Here is a 19,225-nt window from a genome sequence, read left to right as displayed (position 1 = left end):
GGTCGCATATGTTGCTACACCATCAACCATGTAGCCACTAGGTGGTTCAAGTGTACTAGAATTTCTATATTGCGATTATAAATTTGCCGTTTTTTCAATAGTTAATCAAGTCACTTCTGTTTCATATTGTGAAGCTACGGCAGACTTCCGAAATATAACATCCAATATTGAAACTGAAAGGGATAGACGTAGACAAAGAGGAAAGAACAGAGAGGGAAATTACTTTTTGAATAATGAATCCACACCGGAAACAATTTCTTGCCATCTCCTATCGTTTTTGTTCTTCTATTTGTCAACAGACAGACAGATGGACAGACGAAAATATTTGTTTACTACATAAGATTTCCCATTATTATGCATAGAATAGGTTGGAAATCTAATAATAATGATAATGATAATAATAATAAAATCTTTAGTGTTACAATGAAGTTCATGAATGTTCTCTTGACTTAAATACATAATTTTGTAAGATGGTGGTAGTGGTAATACCATAGGTTTGTAGAGTTGTAAATTCGTTCTTTTTCTCTTCGCTCCTGTAGCATTCTTCAATGCCTAGTAAACAATGAGCAATTAAACAGAGAATTCATGAATTTATCTTCCTTTTGTATGTTTCATGCACATGTGCTTCTGTTATCAGTAGTCCACGGAAGAAAAGAACATTTAATTACATTCATCCATTCATTCCTTCGTTCGACATGCGCTCCTTGTTTTCTTTTCAATAATGGAAGTGAAGCAGATAAACTGAGTGGCTTTCAATGGAACAGGAAGAAAAAAAATGGCGTTCGGAGTTCCTCATGTTTTATCCATTGAATTGAAAGATTCCATTTACCTATTTGTAATACATAAATGTATTTATAGTCATGTATTGTCCGCAAAATTTCGTGCGGAGGTGTTTTAACTCACTTCCATCTGTTAGAAAATGATATTCGGAGTGTTATTCATCTACGTAAATTTGAACACGTTACTGAGTTATGCTTTTCTGTCAGTTATTTCGCTACACATTTCTTTTGTCCCCCCACTTTGGTATCACCGCTCATGTGCGCATCCAACCTAGAAACAAGCAATCAAAAAGAAAGAAAAAACACACTATTTAGTTTGCACACTACATTTACAAAAATACCTACCTACTCTCAAAGCCTTTACTGGTCCTTAAGGACGTTCAATACCTGTGCCATTTTTAATTTTACTGAAAACTCTTCAATGGATGGATAGGTTGTGGGAGTTTAGTGTTCTTTTAAATAGCGTAGATACAAGAGACGTGGGTCTATACGCCTTAATGTGGGAACTGATCCTCATGAGCTCTAGCTCAGAATCAAATCCAAGTCTCCCGCAACAAAAGATGCATACGTGAATACATATCTACGTGGAAGCTCCATATTAACTCTTCTAGTCTTGTAAAATATTTCTTGCTTTTCTAAAATGCATAATACAGTAGACTTCCGAGTATCCGGCCCAATGTGGTGAAAAGGCAGGCCGGATAACAAAAAAGCCGGGTAGGCCGGAGTTCCATGAACTCACTTCTTTATGAACATTAAGCATACCCCAAGAACATTTTACAAATACAGTATTGTACGTACTGTACAGTTATAATCAGAACAGCTGCAAACGTACTATATTGAGGTCCGTTACACACTGACAAAACAATGATCAAGGAGCAGAACTGTTTTTTCTTGTCACAACTTGTATTTTGCACATGACATGTAGGAGGATCGTAGCAGACGCCCGCTCCCAATGCGGTAGCAATATTGCCAATACAATACCTTGCCTCCCTCATTTAATTACGATAAAAGAAAACTAGGCAGCAAGTACGGAGAACGGATATTTGCGAGCCGGGTACTCGAGAGTCTACAGTAGGTATATGAACTTAATATGAATTAACTTGATTTGCCATTTCCCAGTGAGAAGAGTCGGTCACAAAGGCGTAAAAGCCTTTTTAGGTCAGTCATTCTGACTGAGGCTTCTTCCTAGAATTTCCTCCTCAAATCAGGCAGATGTACCGGCATGGTACCTAACATAATGGTTCGACGGCAATTCCTTCTCACCACTTCCCCGTATAGTGTAAACGTCGAGGAACGTCATCCGTTATACGTGCCGGGCTAAAATGGCCTTAGCTGCCCAAAGCCCAGAAATCTAATTTCCAATTCATATTTTTTCCTAAATTTGATTTATAAATCTTAAAATCATGCTCTACAGATTTTAATTTTCACAAAGCATTGGACATTTAAGTAGATTTTGAGAAAATCTTGGGACGTTAAAGTGAAAAAAGAAAACATTTCATTTCAGATTTGAAGAAGAAATCAGTAAAATCAATCCATTTTCGTAAGATTTCATTTCACTCCAGTGAAAAGAGCAGAATACATCTCCGTACAAGTCAATGAAACAAAAACAAAGAAGCACGGGAGTGACTTGTTGTGATACGCATTCGGAAGGGTATAGAATGCATGACTTTGTTTTTGTGTCATCTTGTGTCTTTTCCCTCCATCTCATCTCCTCTTCTCCTCCTTCTTCCTCTTACTCCCGTCTTTCCCGTTCTCTTTATCACATAGTCTTCATTTCTTCATTCTACACATTCAAACTATCTCAACTTCCATTCTTGAAACTTTTTACTCAAGGTTCCACCTTAACAATGCCTCTTATATCAGGTAGTCTAAACGGTATTAAGATTTCTGTATACGAGATGGTGTTAGTGTTTCACAACTCAGGATATGTGTGTCGCAGCGGGCCAGACCTAATGTCATTTGACGTCTGAAAGATGAAACAAGGAGATCTGGAAAAAGTGGTTGGAATTCTTATAAATAGTTGGAAGGTATTGCGTCATGAAATTGCGTGAACTCTCCGCAAAATTGCGGTACATTTTACAATTTAATTTCTATAAAGCAGAAAATGGTGCACAAGCCCATGTAGAAAATTCTGTTGTTTATATGCAAGAAGTGTTATCAAGAGTAACAGCCAAAAATGCTTCAGTCGCTTTCGTTTTGGAAATTTTGATATCCCGAAGATCCTAGAAGTGGACGAACCATCAGGGCAAAAATAAATGATAATCTGGCAAGAATTGAGCAAGGCCGGCATATAAGCAGTCATTACGTCTTCAATGATTTAAACAACTATCACCAGTTAGTGTTAAGCTATTTGGAGAAAGATGCAGAAAAGCCCACACTGGCACCCATTAAGTTTATGCTGTTCATTTGGTGATATTAGTAGGGCATCGTGCATCATGAGCTGATGACGCTGAGCAGAATGATAGACTCATATGTTTACTGTATACAATTAGTGTGAGTTCAGCTAACAATTCAAAAGTAATTGCCTGAACTGGCCAACAGAAAGGGTGTCATACACCACGCTGACGAAGCCAGATTGCATAACATCCCGTCAGAAAAAGCGAGAACTTTGCTAAGAGATTTTAATGCAACCACCATATATCCTACTATGGTTTGTTCCAGCTTCTGCAGGACTTCCTGAATGATGGTGAACTACCTGTCACAATATTTGGACCAGAAAACACAGATGTTCTATAGCGACGAAATTAAGGTGTTACCAGAAATATGACTCAAGGCAACCAAATAGAATAGTGCATAAATGGTTTCAGAATGTTATTTTGAAATTATAAGAAATCTATTCTTAATTTTGTCTTTCAAAGGATCAATACGTTTTAGACACCTTGATATGATGTTTATTTTTTTATTCTATCCTTTCTTGTCACATCACACGTCCATCTTAACTTTCTCATCTCTGCCAGTTTCATCTTCTTTTCTTGGGCCCTTGTAATTATCCAGATTTCACTATTGTAGATCGTTGCCAAATTTATTACCGTCTTATATCCTAAATCTTAGTCTCCTATATGGTCATTTATCCTACAATTTATTTTCTTGCCACACTATCCTGTTCATTAGTCTCTTGTTTAACCATTCAGATTGTATTCTGTGTTGGGTTTATAAATGTAATCCTTCCTCTTGGTCGAGGTACGATCCAAGATGCTTAAATTTCGAGATAGGTAGTGACCTCTCTCCTTGTAGCCGTAGGAAGCTTCCGTCTTGTTTGTTGAGTGTCATATATTGTTTCTTTTATTCCTCAACTGTCTTCTCTACCTTAAATTTTAATATGTCGCATATCAACAGCGAAGAGCATGCTCCTTGGTGCTCTACTTTTTATTTTTCTAACCAACACATTCATTAAGAAATTGAACAAATATTGGCTGAGCGCTGATCCCAATTTCAACAGGAAAGCATTCTGTCATACATATATATCCACACTATTCTTCACTTGGGTCTCTGCTACCTCGTACGTGCTCTTTACATATTTCTCCCTCTCTCTCATACATCGGCATAGTTTTTGTCTGTGCACTTTGCCGTACGCCTTTATTAAGATTATGAAAACGAGGTTCAACTCCCATTCGCCTTTCAGTATATCGGTCCATCAACTGTCTCAACGCAAATATCGCGACACTTGTTTCTCTTCTTGGCATGAAACCGAACTGTTTCTCTCCAACAGTCGTCTATTGTCGCATACCGGTATATTTTTTTTTCAGTGATTACTTCTCAGATCTTCAAGATATGTGATATTAACTTAATTCTTCTACAATTTCTACAGTCTTTCACATCACCCTTTATCCTTATAAATTTCTAATTGTTTACAGTTGGGGAAGACTTGCAACCTGTCTACAACAGCTTTCCTTAAGTATTTTTGCCGATAACATGTTAAGATTTAACACATTGAACCTCAGCTCGCGCCAAGTAAACTTTGTGGTGGACAAACACCGTGTGTGTGAGTTTCCTCGGTGTTCTCCCGTTTTCTCCCACTTTCTTCATTCTCCCATTTCGTTCATTTCTCATCATCACCATCTCCTTTAGCCTAGCCGGCATAAGTGTGGGACGTACCGCTAATTTTACAGTAATTATGTGATATCTTCAAATAGATAAAAGGTAATCGAAATGTGGAACAAGAGCGCCCTAGACAATATTATTTTACATGAGAAACCGTTATCACGACTCACTTATCTGCTTTCGATTTCGAGCCATTTTGAAAATCGGCATTTATTTTCACGTTTCTAACCAGCTGAAAACGGGAAGCCACTAGGTGACGTGATAACGGTATCTCACGCAAAATAATATTGTCTAGATGCTCTTGTTCCATATTTCAATTATCTTTTATCTATTTGAAGATATCACATAATTACTGTAAAATTAGCGTTATTTTAATTTCGCCGGGATGAAGACTCTTAAGATATTCTCTTTCGGATTACATTTTTCTAAATCGGAACGTCTAATATTTATTAAATTGGAAGACTTCAGTGGCCCTTGGCAACAAAACCACTTAAATCGAATATATCCATCTGAATGCTTGTTGGTTTCCTCTAGGCAAATGAAAATCGTGTCTTAGAATCCTTAATCTATATATATAAAAGAGAACGTACAAATCCTTTGTTCCCTCATCACGCTAATACGGCTGAACCAATTTCTTTTATTTTTGGGGGGTTATTAGGATTTGGACCCTAGATGGTTTTTATCATATCACTTTAATTTTTAATTACCAGTGTCTTGAGATAATTGACCATTCAAGTGTCCATAACGTACAAATCCTTTGTTAGATCATCATAGGTAAAAATAAACGTATTTATATGCAACCCGCATGACCGTGTCACTCGGCGGGTTAACATAAATGACAGGCGCTATAATGTTAACATTTACTGCAATCACTTGAAAGCGAAAAAGTAAAAATTATCTAAGTAACAAAGTTTATTGCGTTCCGGGGTGACCGCAGCGAAGCGGGGCGGGTTAACATAAATGACAGGCGATATAATGTTAACATTTAATGCAATCTTCTATGGTTTTTATCATATCACTTGAAAGCGAAAAAGTAAAAATTATCTAAGTAACAACGTTTATTGCGTTCCGGGGTGACCGCAGCGAAGCGGGGTGAACGCTGCTAGTATATATATATATATATATATATATATATATATATATATATATATATATAATTTAATGAAACATTTATTCGTTATTTTCGAATTCCATGTTCATAATATAATTTAGTGACTACTCGTTTTTCTTTACAGATTATTCAGAAATGACAGACGAAGACTTCGATGAGAATATGTCGTTGACGAAACGACCAAACCCTCGATTGTATTGGTCGTCGCAAAGTGAAGACCGAATACCTGTTCGTCGGCACTCGTCTTTAGGTTTACTTCGTAGTGATGCCGCCAGGAAGCGCTATTTGCCCTACCATCCAGTAGCGCGCTTCAGAGGTATTGAGAGACCTTTGGCACTTCCTTTGGAGTTTTATGAAAGGGAAATTCTTAGAGAAGTTGCTGAAGACGAAGGTAATTATTGTATGGTAATTTATACTAAAGGTTGAGTTTTTATTACTTTATTTTTATTAAGTGCAAATTTTATTAATTTCTTTATTGTGGTAATGATTGGTGAGGATTTATGGACAGTTTCACGGCTGAAATATCGAAGTCCAAAATCCCGCGAGTGCAAAACTCGCGTGGACAATGCTATAAAGCACCTCGCATAGTCATACCATCGCGGTCCAAAATCTTTCCTGGCCGATACTTCTCCATCCAAAATATTGTTTTGCTAAAGCCTCGCCACCGAAAATTTCACGGGCCTAAATCACACTTGCGAAAACCAAACCTTGCAGAACATATGTTGCTGGACCAAAATTCGTAGGCTCAAATATCGCTATAATAACAGACATAATAGTTTGTGGAGTCATAATAACAGTAATAATAATACAGATAGTTTTTAGAGAGAGAATTATTTAGTCTTACCTTAATTTCTTCCAGTGTGCTTAGACATCCCTCCCCAAAAGTCGTGGCTGATCTTTCTCGATATAAATGGTGGATAACAACTAATGTGTTTATATGTACGGAAGTTAACGTCAGTCATTAATCAAACTTTCAGCGCGACACTAATCACACAAGGAAACGGCTTTGAATACGACTGTAGAAGTTTAAAAAATAGTGGGTTCAAAATGAATAAATATATAATGGTAAATAAACCCACATTAGGAGAAACCTTATCTATCGAACGTATTTTAGTTAAATTATTTGTTTAGCGTTATATGTGAAGTTTTCTTTTTTGAGGAAGTGTTGTGTCAATGTACGGAAGATAATTGCTTGTTTCTTTCTCCTCTTTTTTTTTTTAATAAATTAAAATGTTTATTCTATTGTATGTCTTGTCCTTTATTTATAACTAGCATCAATTATCCGCTTCGTTCGGTTAAATTAAGAAAAAAATATTATGGGTTAGTCAGTCATTTTTGTTACTAAAACGCTCTCTGAGTTCATTTTCGATTATTTTTTATATTTCTCTACCTTCTTCTCCCATGTTGCATGCCTGAATTTATATTAAAATGGCATTGAAAGTGTCACTGAACCCGAAAACTATGGATTCGGTACTATTATCGGTCATTTTCGATTATTTTTATACTCCTCCTTCCCCTCCCCCATGTTGCACGGTCACGGCATCGGAAGTGTCATTGTTCATCTCAGCGAAACCGAAAACTATGGATGCGACACTGATATCGGTAATTTTTGACCATTTTATGTATCTTTCTCCTCCCCCAATTTGCAGGGTTGAATTTGGATTTAAATGGGATCTGAAATGTCACTGTTCATCTCAGCGACCCCAAAAGCTATAGATTCGACACTAATATCGGTCATTTTTAATAATTTATTAACTGGTGATTTTTATTTCCTTTCCCGGAAAAGAACGTAAAATTTTCGGAACTCACAGTTCACTTCCCTTCCCACCTAACTTTCTGAACTCCTACTAGGTCCATTCTATATTTCTCTAACTCACTCGTTACTGGTTTTAACACACCTGCTCTCTAAAGACTTCTAATAGGCCTATTCTATGTTCCAAATCTCATGTCAATTTTCTTTTGCTGGGGTTGTGTCAAGTTATCAGTCTTGGTCCTATATATATACTATATATATATATATATATATATATATATATATATATATATATATATATATATATATATATATATATATATATATATATATATATATATATATATATATATATATATATATATACAGTATATATCCCTTCCCCTCTCCTAAGTTGCACCGTCAAAATTAAATGATAAAATTCAGCCCTTGTACGAAACCATATATATTGCAAATTTGATCAAGATCGGTCGGGTGGTTCAAGAGTTATTAAGTTCTATTTATTTTGATATATCTCCCCCTCCCCACCACATCCACGAAGTTCTACGGTCAAAGTGGTATGATAAAAACCATCCCAGTTTCGTATCTCATCTATGTTGAGAATTTGATTGAGATGGGTTGGGTGGTTCAGGAGTGATGAAGTCACAAAGAGAGTTACTTTCATTTAAATTTTTTTATACATATCTTCCCCCTCCCCCTCCTCTACGTTGTGCCGTCAAAGTAAAATGACGAAAACATCCCAGGTGCAAACTTCATCTATGTAAAAAATTGATGGAGATCGGTCAAGTGGTTCAAGAGATTAGGAGTCACATACATAGTCACTTTCAATTTTATAATATAGATAATTGTAATTTTCTAAGTGTACGTCGTAAATTGTCTTCCGTCTCATTTAAATGTAGTTACATTGAAACATCTGAATAACGAACTTTGATGATACACAGGCCCGTATCGAAGGGGGGTCTAGAGGGGCGGCCTCCCTAAATTTTTCCTGTTCCCTAAAATTTTCACGATAGGCTTGCAAATGAACTATAATATTTTGATGAACTATAATTTGGTTGGATCGGGCCTCCCGTAACTTCTACCGCGCCTCCCTACATTTTTGGGCTGGCTACCGGCCTGATGATACAAGAATATTTGTCCGTAAATGAGAGATATTCGTGGACAGAGAGGTTACATAAATTTCGATTATTAAGAATTCATGCGGTAATTGGGTACAGTACACAGTAAGTACCGAGTCACGCACTAAAAAGTAATCTGTATACACCAAATCCTAGAAGCAGCAATGGCCAAAATGAATCTGCATAGCTCAGTTAATTGCTTTCATGCTATTCAGAATCGCGTTGCTCGAAGTCTATTTACAGTGATTTACAATACGAAGTCTACAGTGATTTACATTGAATGTGTTATTCAGGAAACTTTAGGATAACAAACATTAACTGAACTTTGTTTTTGTTCCCTAAAAATTGAATTGTCAAAGCTATCGTCAATTCATAAACGCATACAATAATAACAATAAAAACGTGTTAGAGCAAAACCCACTTTGTTTGAATCTGCGATATTCAAGGTCCCCCTGGATAAAATTTTCCGGAAAAAAGTCTACTCTCAAGTCCGTGTTATTCTCGCTCTAGAAAGTCTCTTAATTCATACACTGACTGTATTCAATGTCATGCAATAAGAAGGTGCAACATTATTATTAAACATACTGAATATTTAATATGGATAGAGAAAAGAAGAATTTCAAATTCGGCTCGCAATTGTTGTGTGTGGTGGTTTACCAGATAATTGACTTACGACAAACAGTGCCATTTACAACTTTGTACCTCCATTATGAGAAAAAAATAGATAGTTATCCATCGTTTCTGTGATAAAATCAGGAGCAGAAAGCAGAAGAGGAAACTTCCTTCAATAAAAACCATTCTAGAGTTTGGAGCTCTTAAAGGTAGCTCTAAGTAGCAGTATTACAACCCACCACCTCCCAGAAGTCCGTCCTGGATCCGCCCCTGGATAAAATACGCTAACTATTCTATCAGGCCTCGTTTCTATGTTGCCAAACTAAACACAACACACTCAGCAAAGTTATGTGATAATATATATAAAACATACAATCACGTAAGTTTCAATACAACAACTGTGTTTTCATCAAACTTTCACTCCTTCTCCTGAGGAAAGATGAGAGCAGCTGACAGAATGAAGAGGAGTGGTTTACAATATAAGGTGTAATGATCGTAACAGTTGTTATATTGATGGACTAAAAGAACAGTCAAAACAATACAAAAATGATGCTAGATTAGAAAGAGAAAGAAATGCTATTTTTAAATACGTAAGGGAGATGGTACATAATGTTGGTGCGAGATTGAAGTGTTAACACGGGAACAAACGACATTAATAAGAAAGTGGAAGGAGGCCAGGTTCATTAAAAAAAAGAAAAACTGTGTTATGAATTGGAATAGAGGACTTAAATTTGACGAACAGTGGGGCAAGTTATTGTAAAGAATTACGATGGAAGGAAGTGGATTTTTAGCATTCAGTTTCACTTTTATCAACTTTTGTTATGATTGACTGAATCCGTTTTGATCAGCTAATCAGCTAACCATCTTCCGAAATCCTGTTATATTTAGAAGGATCTCTCTCTTCTTTTTACAGTGTCTGATGAAGCCAATAAGCTCAGTTATTTGGCGAAACTGTTTCACAGTTATTATTTTAAAATAAACGCTGCTTTGTTAAGTGAACTGCTATGAATTTAGTCATATTTTCATTAGTTATTTTTCGGATAATTTTTGCAAACTGCTGTGTATATTGTACCGCTTTTGTTCGGATGTATTTTCTCTCTAAACAGCACAATACTTTCTATTAGTGTTTCCGAACTTTTAAAACTGGTTACAGATACTGAATGTCTACTACTTCAAAACATGGGTTAGAATTTAGATGTTGCTCCCGTTGTAGACGTTGACTCGTACAATGTACACTCCTGTCCAAAATTATTGTAGCATGTCTATAAATATGTTGTTGTAGGAATATAATTTGATAACAAATTCGTCCGGTATTTCTTACAATGTAAGTATATGTATAATCGGCAAAGACATGTATATAGCAAATTTCATGTCAAAAGAGCAGTAAATAAGAACAGTAAAACGAAAATAAAACTTTCTTGTTCATTTAGCAACATTTTGTTTTACTCATTCTAATTGTCATATTTATAACTCTTTTCCTATGAAATTTACCACAAATATACATTTCCCAATTATACGCATAGTATCAGTATTAAAAGTACCCTGCAAAATCATTATCAAATTACATTCTTACAAGAAGACAGTTACAGATATGCGACAATCATTTTGGACACGAGTGTACATCAAAATTGATTCTAACTTATCATTAAAGCTTTGATGATAAAACTGAAATGCTTTGTGCAACTTAAACTTCTTTCGGATGGCATAAAATTGTTTTGTATGTTCTAAAAAAAAAAAAAAAAAAAAAAAGTGACAGACCCAATGGAACTGCGCGACATACTGGTCGGGAAAGCTTGGTTCATCAATAGAAACTAAATACAGTGAAGTCTTGGAATACGAAATTAGTCCATTCCAGAACTCTACTCGAGTTGCAAGACAAGTTTTTCGCATTCACATTTTAAGCGCCAAACCCTAAAATTAGATGTTTTACTTCAGGGCCAACAGGATTTACTGTCCTATTGAATAATAGTCTAATATACACATGGTATCTAATAATAGACCAAGTGTGCATAAAATATATACACATGACGCTTAAAGTGCGTAAAATAATAGAAAAGTGGTTAACCCGTTCCTGGGTCCCACGACCTTGAAAAGTATTAACAATAAGTACAACTTGATTTTAAATAAAATATTAACAAATAATAATAATAATACTTGGTAAAAGTAGACTTTTTAGTACCCGTGGCGTAGACTAAGGTGTTATTATATTCAGAAACCAATTTAAAATTGGTACAAATGCATAAAATTAATAAAGAAAATCAGACCCGGTGTTTTCGCTCCAGTTTGCGACAACGTACTGAACAACAAAGTCAAGAGAAAACATACACGAAATCTGTATTCGGCGTTGGAATTTCGAAGCAAGTTGGTACAAAGTTTGATCGAAATTTCCGTTCGTATTCCAAGTTGTTTGAATTCGGAGGTATCGTATTTCAAGATACCCCTGTGCATAATCAATTAGGAATGGAACCTTCGAAGTCCGTTAAGGTGTAAAGTTACAGATGCATTTTTGCACTCTTTTGGTTCACCTGGAAGGCTTAACAGTCGTTATAAATACATAGTTGCCTTAAATATTTACGTTTACAAAAGACAATTTGAAGAATGCATATTTATTTCATTTTTTAAATCTTCTATAATATATTTCGACCTTAAAATTCAAGATATATATTCTCGTATCCTTCATATTGTATTCCATAGGTTCTGTTGTCATTATGACCTTAGTCAATAGGACAAAACTAAGTTAATAAATCGAATATCCATTTGCAGATCGACTGAAGAAGAGTAGAACAGCTGGCGAATTACTTTCGTTCCTGACGACGCTAGCCAAGGAGAGGGGATTATCCAACAATCGCTTGAAAGGTGTTCGATTCGGAATCAGCCGTCGATGAAAGACGAAGAACACGTTAAGAGACTTCAAGGCTGTTGTTCAATTCTCTTCCCAACTACTCATTTTAACCTCCTAGTTATTTTGTTTGTTTCCCACTTTTCTCATCCATAATCATACCTTGTACGTAGCAATGGAACTTAAATGTACTCAATTTCGGTTTGTTTTAAACCGAGATATGTTTAAACAAAAAACGTGATGTATTGTATAGTGAAAAATTCATTATGTCTGCTTTGTGAAATGTTGAGAAAATAATTATGTAAACACAAACTTCCTTTTCTATAACTAAAATGTAAAATTTAAATTGCATTCTTCTTTCAGTTGAAATTTTGTTTTACAAATGTTTTGTATTTTGATGTGGAAAATTTTCCACTTCAGTAAAAAAGCATGAAAAAAATTACTCTTTTATATTGTAATCAATTTTATTAAATATATAGTATTTTTCATCATCAATTAATAATAATAATAATAATAATAATAATAATAATAATAATACTAATAATAATAATAATAATAATAATAATGTCATATAGAGAGATTTTGATACGCTAAGGAGCAAATGCCAATTTGTAACAAGAGGGTATTTTAATTTGAAAAAAACTAACTAATAGCCTATACAAAAATTCTTCCATAACATCAAAAATAAATTAATAAAAATTGTGAAAATGTTTCACTTCAAATCCTTTGAACTAAAGCACGTTAAACTTTAATTATTTTGTTCTTCAGCTCTTGGGTGAGATTTTGACACTTACTATAAGATATTTAGATAGTACATAAATAAGACATTGCTTTTCGTTTTTGTCAGTCAATACTGCTAAGATAAATGAGTAACACGTGCCATGTACAATCACTTCTCAGCCGTGCATTGCATCCAAAACTGCCCATTTTTGTCGAAATAGGAATCGTTGTGAGGAACACAACAGTTGTAAGAATTGTTAAATATCACTAAACTAAAGAATCTGAACACAGCTGTTTGCCACACGTTTACCTTATACAACCTTGTTTTTTCAGTGAAAATATATTTTGTTTTCTATATATTTTCAATTTCAACCATTCCATATATTTTCAATGGTTTCTTTTATCATTGCAACCCAATCTCTGTTTTCTTTCTTTCCTGTAGATCAATTCATTGTTATGTGCAAGACGGGCAATCCTTGATATCCGGTTAGGTGTGAGCTGATGAATCGCTCTTTGAAGCAAGTGTTAGTGGTACTTTTCTCTTTTGATAACTTCCATAATCGGAAGAATTTACTTACCTGTTGTCACTGTTTCAAAGTTATATACACCATTGCCTTACCACTAAAAACGTAAGATTTATAAGCACAATAGATTCCACAATTTTCGAATCTATTCATAAGCTTTTTATTAATAACTTACTTTTCATAAGCAAAACGCAGTAACTCACAAGAATTTTCTTATATATATTTTCCCAATTATTATTACTTCTCCGAAACGTACAAATCTGACCTTGTTTCTAACTACGTTTCAAAGATATGAACACGATTATGGTGATAAGCATATCGTTTCGATATACTCTTTGTACTCAGGTTTTCCTAACATATCAAGATTTCATTAAAAACATGAAAAATATGTCCATCTAATACTAAAAGTAAAGATTGTTGCGGCACAGTCATCAAAGAATAAAGACATTCTATCGTCATTAAGCTGAAACCAGACATGAATCATTGTTGCCTATATTATATATAAATACTTATGCCAAAAATTCTGCCATAAATGCTTCTTGGTGTTCGACTAATGTCAAAACCTCTGACAAACTAACGTCCAAACATTCCCTAATTACACCTGAACATAAAAAGACAAAATTTGTTACTCTAGCAAGTGTGGATGCTTAACGCATGACCTTTATTTCAACAAGATATAGACTTGTTAATAACGATTAATAATTATTCGGAACGCATAAACTAAGATTAGATCATAATTGGCTTAAGAAAAAAATGTAACATATTTGTTGATAGTTCCTAAAATGGCGTTTTCCTGCTTTAGAAACATCAAAGTTTTTAGAAATATAAATACAATCTTTATATTTAATGGGTCGTCAACCAACATCACGTAGACAGTACCGGCATTAACTTATAATTACCAAAACTAGTTACAGTAGGACTGCAAATACCAGAAATGTCCAAGGCTCTTGTCTGTCGAAATCTCTCTAATCAGCCATATTAAAGTTTTCAATTGAAATGCCAATAAAAGGAAGGACCTACTTTAAAGGAAAGGTTACGGAAATACATGTGTATGTTTGTAACGTTTTTTTATTGTTTCGTGTATTCGTATAATGTTTGTAAACTATCTATAAATACCTACTTACTACACTTAATTTATTTGAACCTTTAAGTAAGATTGAAAACGTGTCTTAATTTAGCACGTAAGCTATAACGATTTTTGTTTTCGGTCCACGATTTTTAGAGGAAAACATAATTTCTGATGTTTTTATGTAACGTTATTGAGAATCATTCTTAGAGTTGTGGGACAATCATTGCTGTTATAAAATTGAATGATATAAAAAAATAGGACACTGTTGTATAGTAATTTAGAAAACAAATAACTGAAATAGCTAATACTTAAAATTAAAGTCAAATATGACTGACGTTTCATTTTTACTTATTTAGAGAGCATATTTTATTGAAAGTTTACTTATTGAGTCTCCACGTTTATTGGCATTCTTTTATGTGTCTCTGTAGAGGAAGGAATTTTCTGTGGTTTCCGCACCAGCTAACTAAACGAAGAGCATCAAAGACGAAATTAATTAAGGAATCTTTAGAGTTACCAGGTGATTCGTAGATACGTTGGTAAAACCAGCTGAGGAAATAGATTAATGTAATTGGAAGTTACCTAGTAGGGTCAAAATGGAACTGCTTGGAGTCACTCTGTAACCACATAGGCTATCATATATTCATAGTCATACTTGGTTAATCAAAACACATGATTTTGTACTCACGGCAATATCAGTTGCATCTATATCATGAGGTATTTGGCAGCTCATATTGAAGCTTGACCTCTGCTCGATATTTTCTTTAACCAATAGATTTGGGGTAAAGTAGTACAAGATATCTGGGCCGCAACGTTGCCAAGTTTAATATATATAGTTTTTTCGACATACACATGGAGCTGCTGTTATAACGTATGGTTTATGCTTCCTGTTTCCTAACCTGTCTTTGTGTTTGTGCTTGTGGTATTTGAACACATTTATCTATATTCTTTTCCTCATCTTTCTTTTAAAAAGCCTGGTTTGGCAACATTACTAGCAGTAGTTGGCTGCTTCAGCTTTTAAATCATCTTTCCTTCTTCAAAAGGAAGCCACCGAAAACAGATGATAACAGAATGTTTGCGCTACCATCTCCTAGGTTGGGTGGGGTCCCAAGCTTCTTTCTAGATGAACTTAAGTTTAGTTATGAAAATCCTGAAGTTGAATTTACTCATGTCTTAGACAAATACAATCACACCAAGACCATTTCATGCCCTTCCTGCCGGTCTCTTGGCAAGCAAGCGCACCTTTGGTATACGTAGCCTCGTATCGATCATCAGTGGGAAAGCATTCTTGAACGCATATACAATCCATGTATCATATAGTCTCTGTTGGAAAGGAAAAATAAATTAACAAAGAGAAAGAAACTTCTAAACAGCCACTAATTGAACAGTAAGGTGGAAGCTTATAGAAGGAATACGCCATTTGTCCTTAGTACGATTCCCGTAAATAAAGGAATGAAGGATAATTAAGCTAGTACGTTATTGTAGGCTTGCTTTGTTTGAGATAGTTGCCTTAACTTTATTACAGAAAAAACGGAGGAAATTTGTACATAAGGCACTGTTATAAGACAGCACTTCAAATATTATTCAAGTTTAAATCCATCTCCAAATTTACGTTGCAGATACTAAGGAGTACATAAAACTATACTTTTTCCTTCAATTTATGTTGTGTTAATCCAGATTCTTATGATTGATTTAAATATATGTATTTACTATATTCTTTATATCCAGTTCCAATTAGACATCTCGTCAGAAACTAAAACTAACAAAATCGTGGATATAAACTAAGATCGTTATATCCTACTTATAATCTTAAGTTCGCGTAAATTAATACAAATATTTTTCAACGTAACTGAAGTTAGAAGAATTGTAATGTATAGTAATGATTCAAACTTTATAAAATTAAAGAGTATTAAGTAAAATTAAGAGAATGTAATTGTGCACTGCTATATTATGATTTACTTTATTAACTAAGTAATTTAAACCGCTATGAAATTCTTTAAAGTATATACGTATGTTCAGATATTAGAAGTGCGAATTTACTGTTATAGTTCACCTCATCCGAATTGGTGTGTGGCGTTGGCTGATGCCACACGACAATTCGGGCGACGCGAACTATAAATCAAGTTTTCTTAAGACTAAGGAATTTTATTTCTTTCTTGTCTTATTTATTTCTTTATTTGTTATTTCTTAAGTTCCCAGTAATTAAAAAATTGATTCTTTAAGTAAAGATGTAATAAAATTGGAGATAAAAAAACGATTAGGACAGTGAATGTTGGCGAAAAATATCTAATACTCACTGTCTGTGAACATTGCATGGTACATACAGTAGTTCTGTTCAGATAATTAAGACACATTCCTGTTTGGTGCAATGTATGTTAATTCCTTTCTAGGGTGAAATGTCGTGGGAAACAATGTCGGGAAATTGGAAATTTATAATAATAATTTTGTGCAAAATATTTATTAATACAAGTAGAAAAGAGTATATTACTGTGAATTCATAACTAGTTTTCCAGTATAAATATGAAGCTCCATTAAATTTTCTTACTGAATTAAATATACAGGCCTAATCTTTAGGTATTTCTGTTGAGATCGGAAAGGTGAGGACGGGGAGATGTGGTCTTTTTACAGCGCCAAAACTTGAAGCTATACGAATAATTTATTTGTTCTAAATGATTATTATTATTATTTCAGTGTTTTCTAGCAGCACCTACATATAAACAAAATTAATGCGGGTAAATCCTTCGAAAGTTTTTACTTTATATGTTAATTCTCGATGAAAATTATTAAATTCGGTTTAAACTAATCCCGTACGGTATATAAGATATTAAATAGAGATGTACAAGTATTTTATATCTAATTTGTTTTCTAATTATCCAAAGAAATATACGTAAGTATCTAAAAATAATTTCAATTCGACAATAATTACTTAAATAGCCATTGAAATACTCAAGTGATACAGTGATCAATGGAGAGAACTTTTGTACTGATTGTTCGATACAGTAATATGTAGCGACAAAGGTAGTCAAAAATTTACACTTAACCAATATGTATTCTTCTATTGATCTATGTATTTTTATTATTGATTTAATTTTCTTTTTGTTTATTCTCTATGGTTTAGATGTTAAACCAAAACCTACAATAAGAGATTTAAATAAATAATTGTTTGTGCTAATGTTCTTTTTCGTTATTTGTTATAACATTTTTTTCGTAGGAAAAGCTGGAAACATGTTATGTTCTTAATAATTACACATTTGGTTTCGTGAAGCTTGATACATGCGCATTGTGATCAGGGAGAAACAACGTCCTTTCCCCCTCTTATACATGAATCAATTGGTTTGTTAAAGTGGAGTTCAGCAGCCTTTTCAGCACCAAGACGTAGATCTACATGAGACGTATGAGACGTAGATCTACACCTTAAAGTGGAACCTGAACCACATGAACTCCCACTGGAAATCGAACCCGGGTCTCCCGCACCAAAGTTACATCATATAGCTACGATGAAGTTCTATGCATGAATGAGTTCACAGATGTACTAAAAATGTAGAAAACATGCTTCTATCATACTGCAGTTTAAGCTTTACATTTTAAGAATATAGGGACCAATTGATAAAATATTTTTATGTAACTTTTCTTTTTGGTATAAAAAATATTCTTGTTCATTCTAGAGTCTTATTTCCTTGACTCATAAATAATTGCGTACATATTTATCGCTTGCCTGCAAACTGATATGCCATATAATAATTACTCTTGTGGAAACACGCATCAATCTGTGCTAGGTGGTTCACTACCAGCTAGACCTGTACACATTCTTGCTTAGGGCAGGGTGACAGCGAGACTACTGAACCCGTAGTGGGTTGCGTCTACGGGGAGCCGTAGTGTCCAAGACGTTGAGTATGTGCGTAAACGAAGATTTGTTTAACAATTATTGGTGGGAAAATCAAGCAGCAATCTGTGCTAGGTAGTCACAGTAACCCGGTTGATTTTACTTCGTTAATTACAATATATATATATATACAGGGTGGGTCAAAATAAGTGTTACAAGCCAATATCCCGCGAACTATATATCAATTAAGAAACATATTAAGAGTCAATGTACAATACAGAGAAGCCTAAAAATGAGTCAAACGCGAGGGTATCCCCACCCCTATTTTGGGTGGAGGGGGTGCACGTGAAATTTTCAAATAGCAAGATAGGTCGAGTAATACCTTGTTCGAAAGAGATTGGAAAATTGAACAATTTTTGTAGGAAACAATTTTTGATATGGGGCACCGTTTTCAAGATGGTACCCAAAAATTGTCCTGTATCAAATAAAATTTCCAGTATTTATAAATCAGAAACGACTGAGTAGGAAACGGTGAAACAAAAAATGAAAAAGGAAAAAGCCACAGGGAATGTGAAATGGTATTGTCGCGGTGTCCCCAGGGCCACCATCATGGGGCACCGGGACCAACTTGAAAATTTCAAATGGGTATATAGGTTGAGTGATACCTTGTTTGATAGATCGTGGAAAGCCAAACAGCTTAGTATAAAATTTGTTTTGATTTCGGAGAAGCCTGTTTCAAAATGGCCGCCGAAAGTGGTTCCACATTCAGGTACAAAGCGCAGTGTTCAAATTGTTACACGTCAATATCCTGCGAACTATGTATCAAATAAGAAAAGCGT

At 34.5% G+C, this 19,225-nt stretch overlaps 1 protein-coding gene across 1 annotated transcript in view; it reads left to right on the top strand.

Annotated features, from left to right (window-relative positions):
- Positions 1-17,729, top strand: part of LOC145666624 (uncharacterized) — a 76,338-nt gene extending 58,609 nt beyond the window's left edge. The window contains exons 2-3 of the mRNA XM_081734061.1: positions 6,056-6,322; positions 12,178-17,729. Coding sequence (XP_081590187.1) covers positions 6,056-6,322; positions 12,178-12,299 — 389 coding nt within the window. The 3' untranslated portion in view covers positions 12,300-17,729. The remainder of the gene's footprint in view (positions 1-6,055; positions 6,323-12,177) is intronic.
- The last annotated feature ends 1,496 nt before the right edge of the window (positions 17,730-19,225 follow it).

The sequence above is a fragment of the Thermobia domestica genome, chromosome 12 (genome assembly GCF_964235325.1).
Source record: "Thermobia domestica chromosome 12, izTheDome1.hap1.1, whole genome shotgun sequence".
In the NCBI taxonomy this organism is placed as follows: domain Eukaryota; kingdom Metazoa; phylum Arthropoda; class Insecta; order Zygentoma; family Lepismatidae; genus Thermobia; species Thermobia domestica.
This window is presented reverse-complemented; position numbering and strand designations above follow the sequence as displayed.